Below are 15,141 nucleotides of genomic sequence, written 5' to 3'. Positions count from 1 at the left end.
TCTCTTGAAAATGTAAGCTAGCATAAGGCATTATAGTGCAAGCTAGCCTTAGCATTCAAACAGTTCATTTAGTGACCAAAGTTACAATGGCATTGAAAAAAGTGACTGATGACCATTTTTCACACTTAGCGACCGTTGCAGCATCCTCATGGTCACGTGATCAAAATTTTGATGTTTGGCAACAGATTCGTATTTATGATGGTTTCAGTGTCCTGGGGTCATGTAATCGCCTTTTGTGACCTTTTGACAAAGTCAAATGGGGAAACCAGATTCACTCATGTTACTAACTTATCAACTGCAGTTATTCACTTAAGAACTATGGCAAGAAAGGTGGTATAATGGGTTTAGTGACCAAAGTTACAATGGCATTGAAAAAAGTGACTGATGACCATTTTCACACTTAGTGACCATTGCGACCATTTTTCACACTTAGCGACCGTTGCAGCATCCTCATGGTCATGTGATCAAATTTTTAAAACATTTTTAATCAACCCCCCTCCCCCCCGGTTAATGGTGTCCCTCTTTACCAATCTGAAAATCTGGTCACCTCAGGTATGGGACCTGTGAAGCTTACCTTTGTTTTAAGTAAGTATTATGTTGAAAAACTGAGTTTTGCTTTAAGTTCTATTAGTATCAGAACTATGTACATTTGGGGTGGGTGTTGATGTGCAAATAGGCAAATTAAAATATTAGTCTGCAGATTTCTGGCAAGTTTACTTCTTGTCTTCAAGAAATTTGAAAGATCCTGTGGAAACAGAGTAAATAGGAAGTAACAACAGAACCTTAGTTTTGTGTGTAGTGTCCCCTCAGTATTAATAACCTTCCTCAGATTGCCACAGAGCACAGATTATTCCTCCAATGTACTGCACGTTTAGCCAGCTCAGTATGCAGGGGTGGGCTGCTATAGTTAATGTTATGGCTGGATCGGAGAACCACCAAATCCCACCCCTGGCTGGCCCCACCCCGCCGCTTCCACCCGCCCTCCCAGCCCGCCCCTCCTCTCCCAGGAGTTTCCACGTGACCCGTTTTGGATGTGAGGACATGTGAGGAGGCTTGGGGAGGGGGGAAACGGGCCTTCTGGAAGTTCTGGAAGGGCAGAAATGGATGTTCTCCAGAAGGCCTCCTGAGCACAGGGGAGGCAATTTTCACCCTCCCAAAGGCTTGAGGAAATGCACCCCCCTCCACTATGATGCAGGATATTGACTAGGCCACGCCCACCATGGCCACGCCTATCCAACAACTGGGCAGAGAACCCGTTGCTGAAATTTTTGAAGCTTGCCCCTGTCAGTATGCTATAAAGAGTCACTTGTTCTGTGCAATGTTCATGGTTCTAAGCAATGATTTAACTGTGGTTTCATGAATAAATCACAATTGGTGAAATTTGCATAATATTCTAAGCCTATAGTCTACATAGCATTATGATTGAGTACATGCAACATGCTAATTAAAAACAAAGCATGATGGGCTAGTGTCGTATATGAACTCTGAAACTGAATAGTGATTGCAAGAAATGTGTGTGTGTGTGTGTGTGTGTGTTTGTGTGTGTGTGTGTACATATAATAATGTATATCTATAGTAATGTATCTTTACAATTTACATTGTTTTATTTAGTTTCCTAGTATGATTTATGTTGATTGCTTATTTAGTATCCTATTACTATCACTAAGGGTTGTATCTTATGATTTATGATGTATGTATTTTTATGATGATTATGATTTATCACTTATAGCATTTATGTACACTGAGAGCTTATGCCCCAAAGAAAAATTCCTTGTGTGTCCAATCACACTTGGCCAATAAAGAATTCTAATTAGAGATTTTTAAGAGGAGAAGAGAGCTAGATGTGCTCTAGAAGTCAGACTGAGCCCTTCATCTGTCCCATCGAGTATGTAGCAATGGGGAGGAGGCTCAGTGGAGGGAAATCCATTCTCTGAGCAATGAAAAGATGGAGCCACAGAAACTGAACCAAAGAGGTCCAGAATCTTCTGAAACAAAGAGGGTTCCCATGAGATCTCTCTGTCTCATTTATCTGAAATCTCATTTCCCAAGCATGTACACATTGAGAGGGAATCAGACAAGGTCTTGATTACAAGTGAAAAAGTATAATGATATCCTTGTAATAAATATGGAGAGCACCTAAGTGGCATATCTATAATCCTACCTATGATCCAGCCAGCCAGTCAGCCTTTTATTTATCCATTTACTATTTCAGGATATGTCTGTCATAATATTAAGGCAATTTCATATGGCTATTCAGTATGGTTCTTAATATTAGGATTTATCAACCAATGAAACTTGATTTACCGGACTCCTGCAACAGGCTTTGCACGGACACATTCACACAACAACTTTCTGTCTCTTACCAAATATCAATTACATTTCTGTAATTTAACTAAAGAACTAAAGAAGACATGGCACAATGGACACAATGACATCATTTGCATAACAAACCATTCCTGTGACATACTTTTTGATTCAATGGCCATTGATAAATAATGGATCTCTCAATTAGTGTGTTAAAACAAGGTCTTACTTAGTGAATAAGTGATTCATGATGTTTCCTTGAAAGAAGTAATAGAAACACTGTAAATTAGCTCTGGAAAAGCAGGAGGTTGTATATTTACTCTGTTGAATAATACTCCCTTTAAAATAAAGGCATGTTCTGTCCCTTATTTGTCCTTCCTGAGGTTTTCATTGTCTGAAACTTGGACAAATACATATTGTCCCAGCACAGAGTAGGAGATGCATGATAAAAAATACATCTTCCTCCTCCTAATGCAGCACATTCAGTAGAAAAGGCTCCAGGATTACACAGGAAAGCTCAAATCTTGTTTATAAGAACTGTCACTTCTTTACAGAACAAGTTAAAGTTTTTGAAACTCCCCCTTCTCTTCAAAATCTTAAACGCTTATAGAATCTTGGAGGAAATGCAGACATGTAACTCGATGCTGTATGGGCCAAGGACAAATGTGGATAGAAATTATCTCTCCTATTACACGTTGCTGGAGAAGATGCACTTAGAGAAATTTTCAATATACAAATCGTGAAACTTTTTATATGATTCATGTTGAATTTTTTTTTAAAGAAAATAAAAACTAATACAATTTACCATAAAGTAAGAAAAAAAAGAAAAAATCAGAGACAAAGCTAAAAGTTCAAGAAAGGGGGGGAAAGGGGAGAAAAATAGAAAAAAGATCCAAAAATGTGGCTTCCGATATACTTCACAGCATTTCTAAGTTATATTACTAAATTATAATTGTATATTACAATTATATTTTAATCTCTCTCTGTAAAGTTACATAATAGTGATCTTCTTTCTATTGTCTATCCTGTCTAATCATCAAGGCCATAACTGACAAGTTCAAAGAAATATTAATATTTCATGAATGCTGTAATAACAAAATTTGAAAAGTACTTCTTACCAGAAAACAATGAGACATTTGAAAATCCAAGCATAGTAAAAGCGAGTGAAATTGTCGGGAACTATGGGGTTCTTACATCAAAGAATCACATACTATAGTGCCTAACAGTTTTTCCTACAAGATAATCTGAGACTCAGACTTCCATATCCTTGGAAGGAAGAATTTTACATAATTCAGGATTGATCAATTTTCATCTTGAGTAGTGTGTCCTAGTTCTGCACCACAAGGTGGTCTCAGACATGCACAGGGAGCAGAGATGGGTTCCTACCGGTTTGACCCGGTTTTGGCCGAGTAAGTACTAACTTGGCCGCCCGCGCACTCGAACTGGTTCTATCAGCGCTGCCATCTTGTTTTTTTACTGCTGTGCACACGCACATCAAGCTCATCAAGTGACCGCACACCCGAAGCGCATCCCTGAGCGAACCAGCAGTAAAAGAAGCCTGACAGGGTGGGATGACAAGCATGAACTCTCACAAAACAGATTGAAGGAATTGAGAATACTTTGCCTAACACACACTACATGGGCTGCCTTTGAAAAACATTTGGAAGATGTGGCTTGTCCAGAATATGGTTATCAAGGGCAGTTTGGGACAATCCACAACATGACTGTGTAACCTCTGGTCTCCAAGCTGTACTAGTTTCTACTAGGTTTCTAGATGCAATTCAAGGGCCATCACCTATATAATTCTACATGGTACAGGGCCAGGTATTTTTTTGCTCACCTTACCAGAAAAAGTAAAGGATCTGCATGCTTCAGATCCATCTTTTAAGACAATGCCATCTTGTGAGATCTATGAATTGTGGCTTTTCTGTCACTGTGCTTGCTCTGTGAGACAGCATTCCCTCTCAGATTGGGTTGGCATCAAACCTGTTGGTCTTTCATAAGCCATTAAAGACCTGGATGTTCCCACAAGCATTTTGGCTGGGTCAGTTGTTGTCTTAGTGATTGAAACGAAACACTTTTTCTTTTGGCTTCAGGCATGTTGGACATTAGGGTTTCTCTATATACAGAATATACTCTCTTCTTTTGGTTTTAATTTTTTTGTATACCAATTAGAGTCACTGTGGTGAGAGATGGACAGCTATATAAATTGTTGAATACATGAATGAATGAACATCATGGATACCAGATAATCAGACCAGAAGCTTATTACCACTGCATACTCAGAAATAATGAAAAGAAATAACAAATATGGCTATGGGAAAAAAAAAAACCATTGGCTCAAATGCACACAATTGTGACAAAATTAACTACAAGCATCTGGAAGAATCTGGCTGTTTTTCTAGCTTTAAATCAACTTTCTAGCACTCTATGAAATGAATGGTAAACTTGTGCAAAAAAGCTAGCATGCAAATCTAACAAGGGCTTTGGAAAGTGCTGATGATGCAGGCAGATGATTTGTAAAGGCCAGTTCTTCAGCCCTTCCTATAGTCCAACTCCAAATGGCCACAGGGGGATGTTTGCATTGAGTGGAGGGAATGGGGCAAGCCCCAAGTGGTCTAAGATGGCTAATAGGAATTGGTCAGGGGCAATCTCTGCCATGTCAGTCACTGAATGAAAACTCAAAGTGTGGCAGCTGTGGAAAAAAAGAAATTCTTTGTTGGGGTCATTGGAAAGGGGATTGACAATGGTTAACACTGTCATGCCTGCATAAAAAAATATATGGTATGTCCACATCTGGACTACTGCCTTTGGTTCTTATAACATTGGGAGAAAAGATACAAGGCAAGGGCAACCAAGGAGATGGGGAAAAGGTAAAGTGGTAAAACAGAAAAAAAGGAAACACACAGAGAGAGATATAACTGAGGTATAGAAAATAAGGCATTATATGGAGAAAATAGACATGGAAACATTATTCTCCCACTCTCAAAACTTTGGGAATGTGGATCTTCTAATAAAACTGAATGAAGTTATAGACCAGTGATGGCAAACCCTTTCGGCACCGAATGCACATGCAATAAAAACCCAAAGACCAACTGGCCGGCATGCACATACCTGTTTTTTTGCCGTTTTTTGGGCCATTTCAGGCTGTTTTTCGGGCCGTATTCTGGCACTCTGGTGCCCATAAAGGCCAGCTGGCTGGTTTGCATGTGCGCACCAGAAACCAGAGCAGTTGGCGACAATGCATATGCCCACAGAGAGGGCTTTGCATGCCATCTGTGACACCTGTGCAATAGGTTCGCCATCACGGTTATAGACAAAACCAAGCACTTCTTCACACTGTTCACAAACTCTGAAATTCATTACTACATTGAGTAATGTAGTAACGAGGGCTCCCAGCTTGGAGAGCTTTAAAAAAAGAGTTGGAAAAAATCATGGCAGCCAGGTCTATTGACAATTATTAGTCTTGAGATTCTTGGCTGGCTTCAGATTGGAGGCAGATTGCTTCAAGTACCAGTTACAGAAACGATGGCAAGAGAGGGATGTAATAGAATAAGAGAGTTGGAAGGGACCTTAGGGGTATTCTAGTGCAAACCCCTGTTCAAACACTTGTGCAAGAAACAAAATGCTAGATTAAGGTGGAGCTTGGTCTGATTTATGCTGTTATGGGTTTACATTTTTAATTCCAAAGTTACAACTCCAAAATATTTTTGAAAATATCAGGATGGATAAGGCCGGTTTAAATTCTATTTGATAAAAACTTAAATCATTATAAAAAATTTGTAAACATCTAGCACCAGAAAACAACATAATTACCTCATTTTCATACAGCCTCCACATAGACACAAATTATAGGTTTGGGACTAAATATGACAGCAACTAATCCAGAGCATCGTGGGTTGAAAGAAAATAAAACCAATGCCACGCCTGAAGAAAGCATTTTATTTATTAATACAAGAATAGAAATTCTGCAATAAATACAATCTAATAAATAACATCTGAAAATAAATAAATATTAATATAAACAAACTTAGAATAACAACCTGGCAGAAGGAGAGAGGGGTGGGCAAAGATGGAGAGAAAGAATGGGAGATGGGGCCACATATGGGAAATTTTCCCTTTGCTGATGACAGTGTAAACCACAGAACTTCACCCATCCTGTTTTATGGAGCGAACGGTGTAGACAAGCGGTGGCCACCACAGCTGGCTTAGACAATTATCCTACTAAGGGTAGATCTGCACATGTGATGAATGAATGAATGATTGAATTAACGAATGATCATTTATTCATTCACTGCAATAGTAAATGAATGAATAATCTTACCTAACCAGGGAGGGGAAAGAAAGCTGGAAACCTAAGCGTTTGAGCTAAACTGAGTCTCTCATCTCTGGTTCAGTTTGGGCATATTTTACAACCTGACTGGAGAGATGCTCCCCATGTAAGTGCCATTGAATGTCCTTTGTAAGCTTCGAATTGGCACAGCCCCTTAAACAGAAGGGGCAGAGAAATCCAGCTACGGAGGGTGTGAAGTTTAAGGCAACTGGAGTATCAACGGTGGAGGCTGCAGCTGTTGGCTGCCCTGCAGCCAGGGCTTAATTGTTCATCCTGGAGGTGCGAAGGGAAACACTCTTCCTCTTCTTCTGGAAAATGAACGGCCCCTCTAGAAGAGGAAGAGAGAAAGAGAGAGAGAGAGAGAGAGAGTAGGAGGAGGAGGAGGAGGAGGAGGAGGAGATATTAATTTTATACAAGGTGGAGAAGGAAGAAATGCGAAGAAACAGGCTGTATAGATGTGTATCTGCTCACCCAGAAGCACAGCTTAGTAGCAGAGAGCAATGCAGCACCAAAAAAGCAAGGGAGGAGGAGGGCAATTTTGTGGAGGGGCTGGGAGAAGGCATTGGATTTGGAGTCTTTCAGAAGTGCTAGTTCTTGAGTGGCAGGTCTGAATGCTGTCAGTGAATGAGGTGAAGGCAGAGACAATGGCAACGACAGGAATCAAAAGCCTCTGGTTTCCAGATGCAGCATAACAGCGGAAGGAGGCACCCTTTTGCGCAGTCGGTTGAAGTCTTTGGCTGAGCGCCATAGCCAGGTCTGTAGCTCTTTGAGCAGCCAGAAGTCGTCCATCTTGCGCAGGAAGTGGCTGGGTGGGGTAATCTCTAGAGGGGGCCCAGGAGTTGGGAGTGAATAACCCAGGGAAGCCATGATGCCTGCAATTGAGCCCAGCAGCCCTTGCAGGCTAGCCCGGAAGTGGGCAAGGCTGTGGCGCAGACTCGGCACTGCAGTTGGAGCCGAACCATCCATGGTCCTCAGGTAGCAGAGCAGGTGGCTGTAGGCCTGGTAATTAGCTGCTAGCCGGGCATTGTCATTCAAGCTGTGCCATTCCTGAATGTCTACGGTGGCACTTGGCACAGCTTCTACCCCAATTATCCGGGGAGGGTCAAAGTCCGGCTCATTGAAAGGTGGCCCCAGGTAGTTGAGCTGAGGAGAAAAGACAAAAAAGTGTTACTCACTTGAACGGGAATCCTTACTTTCCCAGTGCTTTCTACCCACCTCCTCTAGGAATGCCTCCTCTCTCTCACTCTCTTATAGGCAAGACAAGGAGATGTAAGTCTATGGGATCACAGGACATGTGTCCACTTCTACTTAACTATAAAACAACCAATCTCTTTTTCCAGTTGTGACACTTCCCCACCCCCCAATGTTGCTTCATCTGATCTCCAGTCCACCAGTGGGAAAGCTGCCATTTTTAAAAGGTGTTCTCATGTTAAAATGGCCCTGCTTATTCGAACAGCCTCAAGTGGTGCAAAAGCTGTCATGCCTTGTCATCCATGAGTTGGAAGGGAAACAGGAAACTTGGTAGTGCCCAGGAATATAGAAAAGAGAAACATGATCAGCGGTGGGAGAAACTGGTAGAGTTTCTGCTGATGGTAGAATGGATAAGACCTTAGCTTTGTTGTAGGAAAGATCCGTTGCAGTACAAGTAGTCCTGATAACCACAATTGGGACCAGCATTTCTGTGGCTAAGCAAGGCAATTAAGTGAATGATGCCCGATGTTATATTCTTTTTGCTACAGTTTATGATTATAAGTCAAGGACTACCTGTACACAGTGCTACATGCAAGAGGACACATATTTCTGTATACTGTTGCCCAACTATGCCTGCTGACCAACCCATCCATGGGCATTGGCAAAGTGTCCCTGGATCCACTGATTTGCTAAGACTTCGCTGTTATCTGTTGTACTTCTTGCACTTCTATGCAGCTATTACAGTTACTAAGTTTCTATCATTGAATGATCCTTGCTTCCCAGCTGATCATTTTGCTATAAACACAGGCACATGTTGGCTTTATTCACACTGCCTGTCTGCCTGCCTGCCTGCCCGCCCTGCTGGGCTGCGTTCCTGGGATTCCCCACCCCCTGCCAACAGTGGTGTCCCGCAGGCAGCAGGATTGCCCAGGCGGTGGGGTGGGTGAAGCACCAAGCGGAAGGGAGGTGTGTCAAACCCTGCGGGTGTGTGAAGAACCTGACAAGCTCAGGAGACAAATTAATTTCCTCTCTGTTGCCCGAGGGCAGATAGAGGCTCCCCAAACGATTTTATAGCAGTAGCAGAGATCAGCTAACAGGCAGGCTGGGACGTGGCCATCAACATGAGACCAGCAGGAGAAAAGAGGGAAAGGAGAAAGTGGAATTCTGTTACATTTGAGAATAGGGGCTTCATAGGGGGAAAGAATAAGGAAGGGAACATGGTGCACTTGGAAGGTTTTTGGAAGATACATTGTTTGATATGAACCTACATCTGTCAGGGGCTTTCCTTTTCCTAATAATTTCAGTTTTCACACATGGACAATGAACCAACTACTATTCACCTCATTCACTGATCTCAACTATTGTCTCATTCTCTGCAAAACTGTGGCCTCAGGCAGAGGGAGAAAGGTGTGTTGCGAACACACAAAAATGCTCAGATTGAAAATGTGTACGAATCTTAAAAAATTAAAATTCTGCTTTATATTTTATCATTTACTGGATTCATTTAATAGGGAGGATCCAAAAGCTATTTAGAACACTAAAGAAAACATCTGCACATAGATGCAAGTAGACCTAATTTTGTGTAGAAGGGATCTGGATAGGGTTTGGAGGATCAGCCCCCAAAACTTATCCAAATCCCAGCGACCAGTGGCCACTAGTTTCAATAGCTATTCGGGTACTCTTCATTTAGTGTTTAATATTTGGAGGGATGTTGCAAAGAGAAGTAGCTAGAAAAACAACTTTCTTCAGCATGTCTCAGGGAAAGGCAGGTACCTTTTAACACTTAATGAAGCCCATGCTTATCACGGACTCCATTCCTTGCATATCCCACAAGCCCAGAAGACTAAGGAAAGGCCATGGTAGAGCTCTGATGCACTTAAACCACACTTTCACAGCCTCTAAAAGGCTTATGTAGTAAGGATTCTTGTGTCTCTATCCATACCTTCTATGGCAGCCTTTTAGAGATCATTTAGGGAAACGTTTGTAACATCCCTTCAAAAGCTGCCAGCAGGATGGCCTGCCCAATTGTTTTCCTTTCCTGACAGGTTCAGAGCAAAGCTCTGGTGACTATGGGGCACTTTGCCTAGCTATCTTTGTGTTGTTTTGCTTTGTTTTCCCCTTCTATTTGGTTGCTAACCATTAAGCGTTGCAAATACTGACCTACTTAAGATACCCCCCCTAAGGCATCAACCCAACTTCCTTCACCATCGGGCTCATCTCTTTGTCACTCTCCAAATTCCTCTCCTGAATTTTCTCTCTCAGTTCATTTCTTTCTTTCATAATGAGAGGAATGGTAGTACTAGCGCAAGTCAAGTTTGGGTCATTTCAGTAGATGGGCTGTAAGGGTTGGCTTGTGCTCCCCATTTCCTCAGGAACGCTCAGGAAAAATAGTGCTAGGTTTTTCTTGGCAGGTAAGGCAATGAGGAATATAGCCTTTCTACAGGATCTGATTTCCCAGTTGCTACACTTATGGGCCTCAGCAATCTCCTTCATATTGCTATAGTGCCGTTCCTTATCTTAATTTGATTTACCCTTACCTCTTCCGTTTCATTTTCAGGTTGGTTTATCAAATATCCTTTCCCAACCTGATACTCTCCAGATGGTTTGAATATGTCCCATTAGCCCCTAGCTGAGTTATGAGGGGATATTTATTTATTATTACATTTATATTGCCATCGATTCTCTAAAGAGTCTGATGCTTAGAATCACAGTCCGAAAGGTTTGAAAACTACCAGGTTGCAGGAAACAATTTATACTTTGCTTTACTAAAATCTTAATCTGTCTTAAGTTATTTCTAGAGGCCTGGGTCATGCTCTGATTTCTTAACAATTATGATGGACAGGAGAGATAGTCCATTATGGTGTTGACCTTTAATGTGCTAATGGCATGGGACTGGTTTATTTGAGGGAACATCTTTCTGCAGTTTCATTTACCGGTCCCACCAGATCTCATAAAATAAGTATGTTACAGATTCTAATATCTTGAGACCTACAGTTGACAGGCCCTAGATGATGGGTCTTTTTTTTCTTTTCTTTTTTTTTCTTTTTGCTGCAGCACCCTTATTGTGGATTTCATCACTTCTCAACTTCTGAAGGTCCCTCAAGATGAACTCATGAGGTGGGTCCCTTATTATTATTCCAATATTCCTCCATCCATTATTCTCTTTTCCTGCTTTAGCTTTGCTTTTATAAGTTTTAATTATTTTAATAACTATTATATAATGATTATTTATTTGCAAGTTTATACAGATTATTATATGCTTCCCAGAGTCACTTTCCGTGGCATGACAGGCCATACAATTTTAGCTAATACATTTTAAAAAGAATTTATAAATAGACAAGAAGTTTGAGAGACCAACTGTTATTGCCATATCTTTATTTATATAAGTTCACTCACTGAAAATAAGTGTTAACTGAAACTGGCTTTCTGTGAATCTAATGTAAAAGGTTTTATACCTGTTTTTATGTGAATTTGGAAAATTGTGTATGTCTGTCTGTATACACAGTTATATATTTTGAAAACATTCAGATATTTTGTGTTCCATGTGGACAACATGGGAATGTGCCATTAACTGGGATTGGCAAGGAAAATTCCAATATTGATCATCAGTATGCCTGTAATATAGGATCAGTATACCAATACTAATCCAACATATGGTATCTTTCTCCCTTCTTGTTGCTATAATGATAAATAACTGTACCTTTGATAAGTATTGTAGTATCAATATTTAATTGGGGACAGTTTTATCAACAAATGACACCTATCATCCCAGAATGTAGTTTTTCAATCCCTACCCAGAGATTGAAACAGATTGACAGAGAAAGAGGAAAACATCATGATCATCATTTTGATCTCTCTCTCTCTCTCTCTCTCTCTCTCTCTCTCTCTCCCTTCCTTCCTTCCTTCCTTCCTTCCTTCATCGTTATCTGTGTGTGTGTGGGGGGGGGGGAACCAGCACAAGCTGAATATGTGCACAGTGGAAGCCCAGAGAGTTGGCTTTAGGCTAAATTTGCATCTGTTGATCAGCTTCTTCCAGCTTATTATTACCAAAATTTGTTCATTTCTGGGACAGAGGTTCTCATTAAATGAGCACATCACGCAAACTCAGTGAATGGACACTAGCTGCTGTATAATGACACAATTCTTTAGTTTTCTAGACTGTGAAAATCTGACCTTCTTGATCCGCCTCCTTAAAAAAATATTTCAGGAATGTTGATCTACTAGAAAACATGGCTCCTGCGTTTTCCATGGTCCAAACCAAGCAAATTCCTGATTTGATAGCATTTGATGCTCAGTGTCAGGGAAAGCTGCCAAAGGGTAGGGCCTGAAATGCCAGGTAGGCCAGAGAGCAGGGATGCCACGCAAGCTGATGAGGGGCTACCCCCACTTTCTGCACAGTCGGGCGTTTCCCTGGCAAGTTCTGACAGACGAGGCCTCACCTCACCCCAGCGGGAGATCCACAACAGATTGTAAACAGGGAGACTCCACCGGTGCCTGAAGGCAGGGAGGAGAAAAGATGTCAGATATTCTGCCAAGTGAGAGCCATAGCTGTGGAGAGATAACAGTATTTCAGCTATTCACCAGGTAGAAGGAAATTTTAGGTGCTGGCACAAAGTGTCGCAGGCACAAAATTTCCATATCCCTAAATCCTTTTTAAAATAAGATGAAGAATCAGTCTGTTGCCTTTTAACATCTTTCTTTTGCAATGGGCTTTCAAGATGCAGTATCTAGTTATATAATCTTTCCCTTCATATGCACCAGTTTTATGAAGCTCCAAATGACACTGTTTTCCGTTTATAGCACTTATCTTTTTCCCTACCACTTCTTGCAACATTTTAATTCCCAGAATGGAAAGAAAAGAAAACCCCCGAACAACTGCCTTGGGTCCTATGGAAAAGTGCAGTTCCATGCAGAAGTGACCTGAGGTGCACTAAACCCACATGCCAGAATACACAGAGAGAATCCTGGCCTTCCTTGGCTGCAGAGATATCCCAATGGAGAGAAACAGGGAGGCAGAATTTTCCAAAGAGGCCAGTTGGGCAGGGGAAAAAATGGAGATGGTTGAAGGAAAGGGGAAAGAAGCAAGACAAGAATTTCTAGGCAGTTTCTCAGCTCAGCTGCTTCCATTCTCCCAAAGCATCTACACTCACATAAGTGGCCGCAAGCACGTGCAGCTGGTGTTCCAGATAGCGAGTAAGGTCGTACATCTGCTGGATGGACTGTCTGGTAGTCACTTGGTCCGTGCGGTTCAGTGCAGGCACCCCAGGCAGGTTCCAAAGCGTGGCACACAGGAAGGCAAGGATCCCCCACGAATCTCCTGCAGGGAGCACACTTGTAAGGAGCTGTGGGCAAAGGGAGCACTGTGACCGGGGGAGCAAAGCCTCCATTCCCCAACCCTCCTTCCTCCACACCCCACTACTTTCCTTGAGAAATCATAGGAGAAAAGAAACTTGTCTTATTCACTCCCATTGAATATACTTCCCCCAAACCCATTACACAAATGAAATCTACATGCGTGGCTCAGACCATGGGAACAGATAGCTTTTTTTTTTAGCTTGGAGTGATTCAGGATATTCTGATGCTGGGGGAGTTCACCCGAAAACCTTTTTGTCAAGCAATCCTTATCCCATCAGCCCTATTTGTCCCATCCTTCTTTCATACAAGCAAAACGGCTGCACGTATTCTTGTATTAATCTGACATGTCAGAAAAAAAAATCTATTTTTTTTTTTTTGCACAGGAAAGGTTTCCCATAGCAACAGTTAAAAGCAATCAAGGCCAATTAAGACTTCCCCAGATGCAAATAGCAACCTTAGAGGATGTGTGCCTGCATGTGTAGGCTTCAGTAGGGCCGGGAAAAGAAAAACCCCTAGTGCTATTTGCCTGAAACCAAGAGAGGTGTTTTCATTTTAAAACATGTTACTTGGATTCACCTCAAGTCCAATCCAGTCTAGCCTAAAGGTTACCAAGATTGTTCTAGGATGAAAAGATGCTTACATAATGTCTCCCCCCCCCCCCTTTTCTCTTTTGGAAACTCCTATTCTTGTTTCCTGCCCATATAGTACTAGTAGATTCTGGAGATTTCCAGGTCTCTGGAAATACATATGTCAAATTTGAATCCTGGCAATTGCCTGGACTAGTCCCTGAGGTTTTCTTGGCAGCATTTTTTGGAAATGGTTTGCCATGGCTTCATTCATAGGGTATACAGAGAGAGACTGGCCTATAGGAGGACCACCTAGCTGGTTGCATGTCTAAAGCAGAATCAGAATTCATGCTCTCCTGGTTTTTAGCCTGGTGCCTTAGTCATTATACCAAATTGGCCCTCTTATTGTTAAGAGAACAATGTCTCCTTAAGGATCCCATCCGAATTCCCAGTGAATGTTCAAAGCTGAGACAAAGGTTTACTTTCAGCAAGGCATAATTTTAAATGATCTAATACTTCACAGGGTACAACAGACTAGTCAGAAATTGTGCGTTAATGATTTGGGTTCATTAATGTTCATTAATGTTCATTAAACATTGTATGGTTTATAAATAATGAATGAATTTTTGAAATACATTCATCATATACCTTAAACCATGGGCCCCCAACCCCAGGGCCAAGGACCAGCACCGGTCCACAGCCCAGCAGAAACTGGGCCATGCAGGGCAACAGAAGTCCCATCCACATGTGTGCAGGATGCCTGCTGTATGAGAAACCATCACATACACAAAACACATACACACCATCCACAGAAAACGGTACCGGTCCCTAACTCCCAAAAGGTTGGGGGCCGCTGCCTTGAACTACAGTTTTTCTGTCAAATAGTTAACTATTTGGCTGAAATAATGCTCTTAGCCCAAAGAGAAACTCTATTTCCTAAGTTTATTAGCACACCATAAATGATGTAATTCTAAAAAAAAAAAAAAAAAAAAAACCTTAGTATTTTGAGAGTGAAATTTTGGATGCTAATAGAAAAGATAAATACAGCCAAAAAGCTCTAAGTAATATGAAACATTATATGGAAGACTAAGGCACATTCCTGCATTGTTAGAAATGCCACAAATATTATTCTTCGTTTAGCTTGCTTGGTGTTTCCCTTTTCCTTTTTCGGAGATAGAAATATCTACAATATACAGTATCTTTATTTCCAGACCAAGGATAGGAATATGGTTATGCCTGTAAAGCTGCCACAAAAATCTAGCGCATTACTCATGCCAATGCCTCCCACTTGGGTGATTCACCTATGAAGCACGCAATCCGCCCCGGCCACTCGCGCTTCATTAAAGCCTATCCCGTGGCATTATTCAGGGTACGCCACACCCAAGCCCAGCC

General features: G+C 41.5%; 1 protein-coding gene across 1 annotated transcript; it reads right to left on the bottom strand.

Moving 5' to 3' along the window:
* Window positions 1-6,988: 6,988 nt before the first annotated feature.
* CLCF1 (cardiotrophin like cytokine factor 1) lies at window positions 6,989-14,469 on the bottom strand. The gene is made up of 3 exons (XM_032211961.1): window positions 14,398-14,469; window positions 12,979-13,170; window positions 6,989-7,780 (listed from the first exon to the last, which is right to left on the bottom strand). Exons 1-3 carry the CDS (start codon window positions 14,467-14,469, stop codon window positions 7,298-7,300), a joined length of 747 nt encoding a protein of 248 aa, XP_032067852.1. The 3' UTR covers window positions 6,989-7,297.
* Window positions 14,470-15,141: the final 672 nt, after the last annotated feature.

This window comes from Thamnophis elegans, chromosome 1 (assembly GCF_009769535.1).
Source record: "Thamnophis elegans isolate rThaEle1 chromosome 1, rThaEle1.pri, whole genome shotgun sequence".
Lineage (NCBI taxonomy): Eukaryota > Metazoa > Chordata > Lepidosauria > Squamata > Colubridae > Thamnophis > Thamnophis elegans.
Note: the sequence above shows the minus strand (reverse complement) of the source record. Positions and strands in the feature narration are given on the sequence as shown.

Excerpts from the sequence above, each read along its gene's own strand:
- CLCF1 (XM_032211961.1), bottom strand. The coding sequence starts at position 14,469 with ATGGCCCAGTTTCTGCTGGGCTGTGGACCGGTGCTGGTCCTTGGCCCT. Across the intron at positions 13,171-14,397 it reads TTGGGGGCCCATGGTTTAAG|CTCCTTACAAGTGTGCTCCC; the intron begins GTATATGATGAA and ends CTTTGCCCACAG. Across the intron at positions 7,781-12,978 it reads ACGTGCTTGCGGCCACTTAT|CTCAACTACCTGGGGCCACC; the intron begins GTGAGTGTAGAT and ends TTTTCTCCTCAG.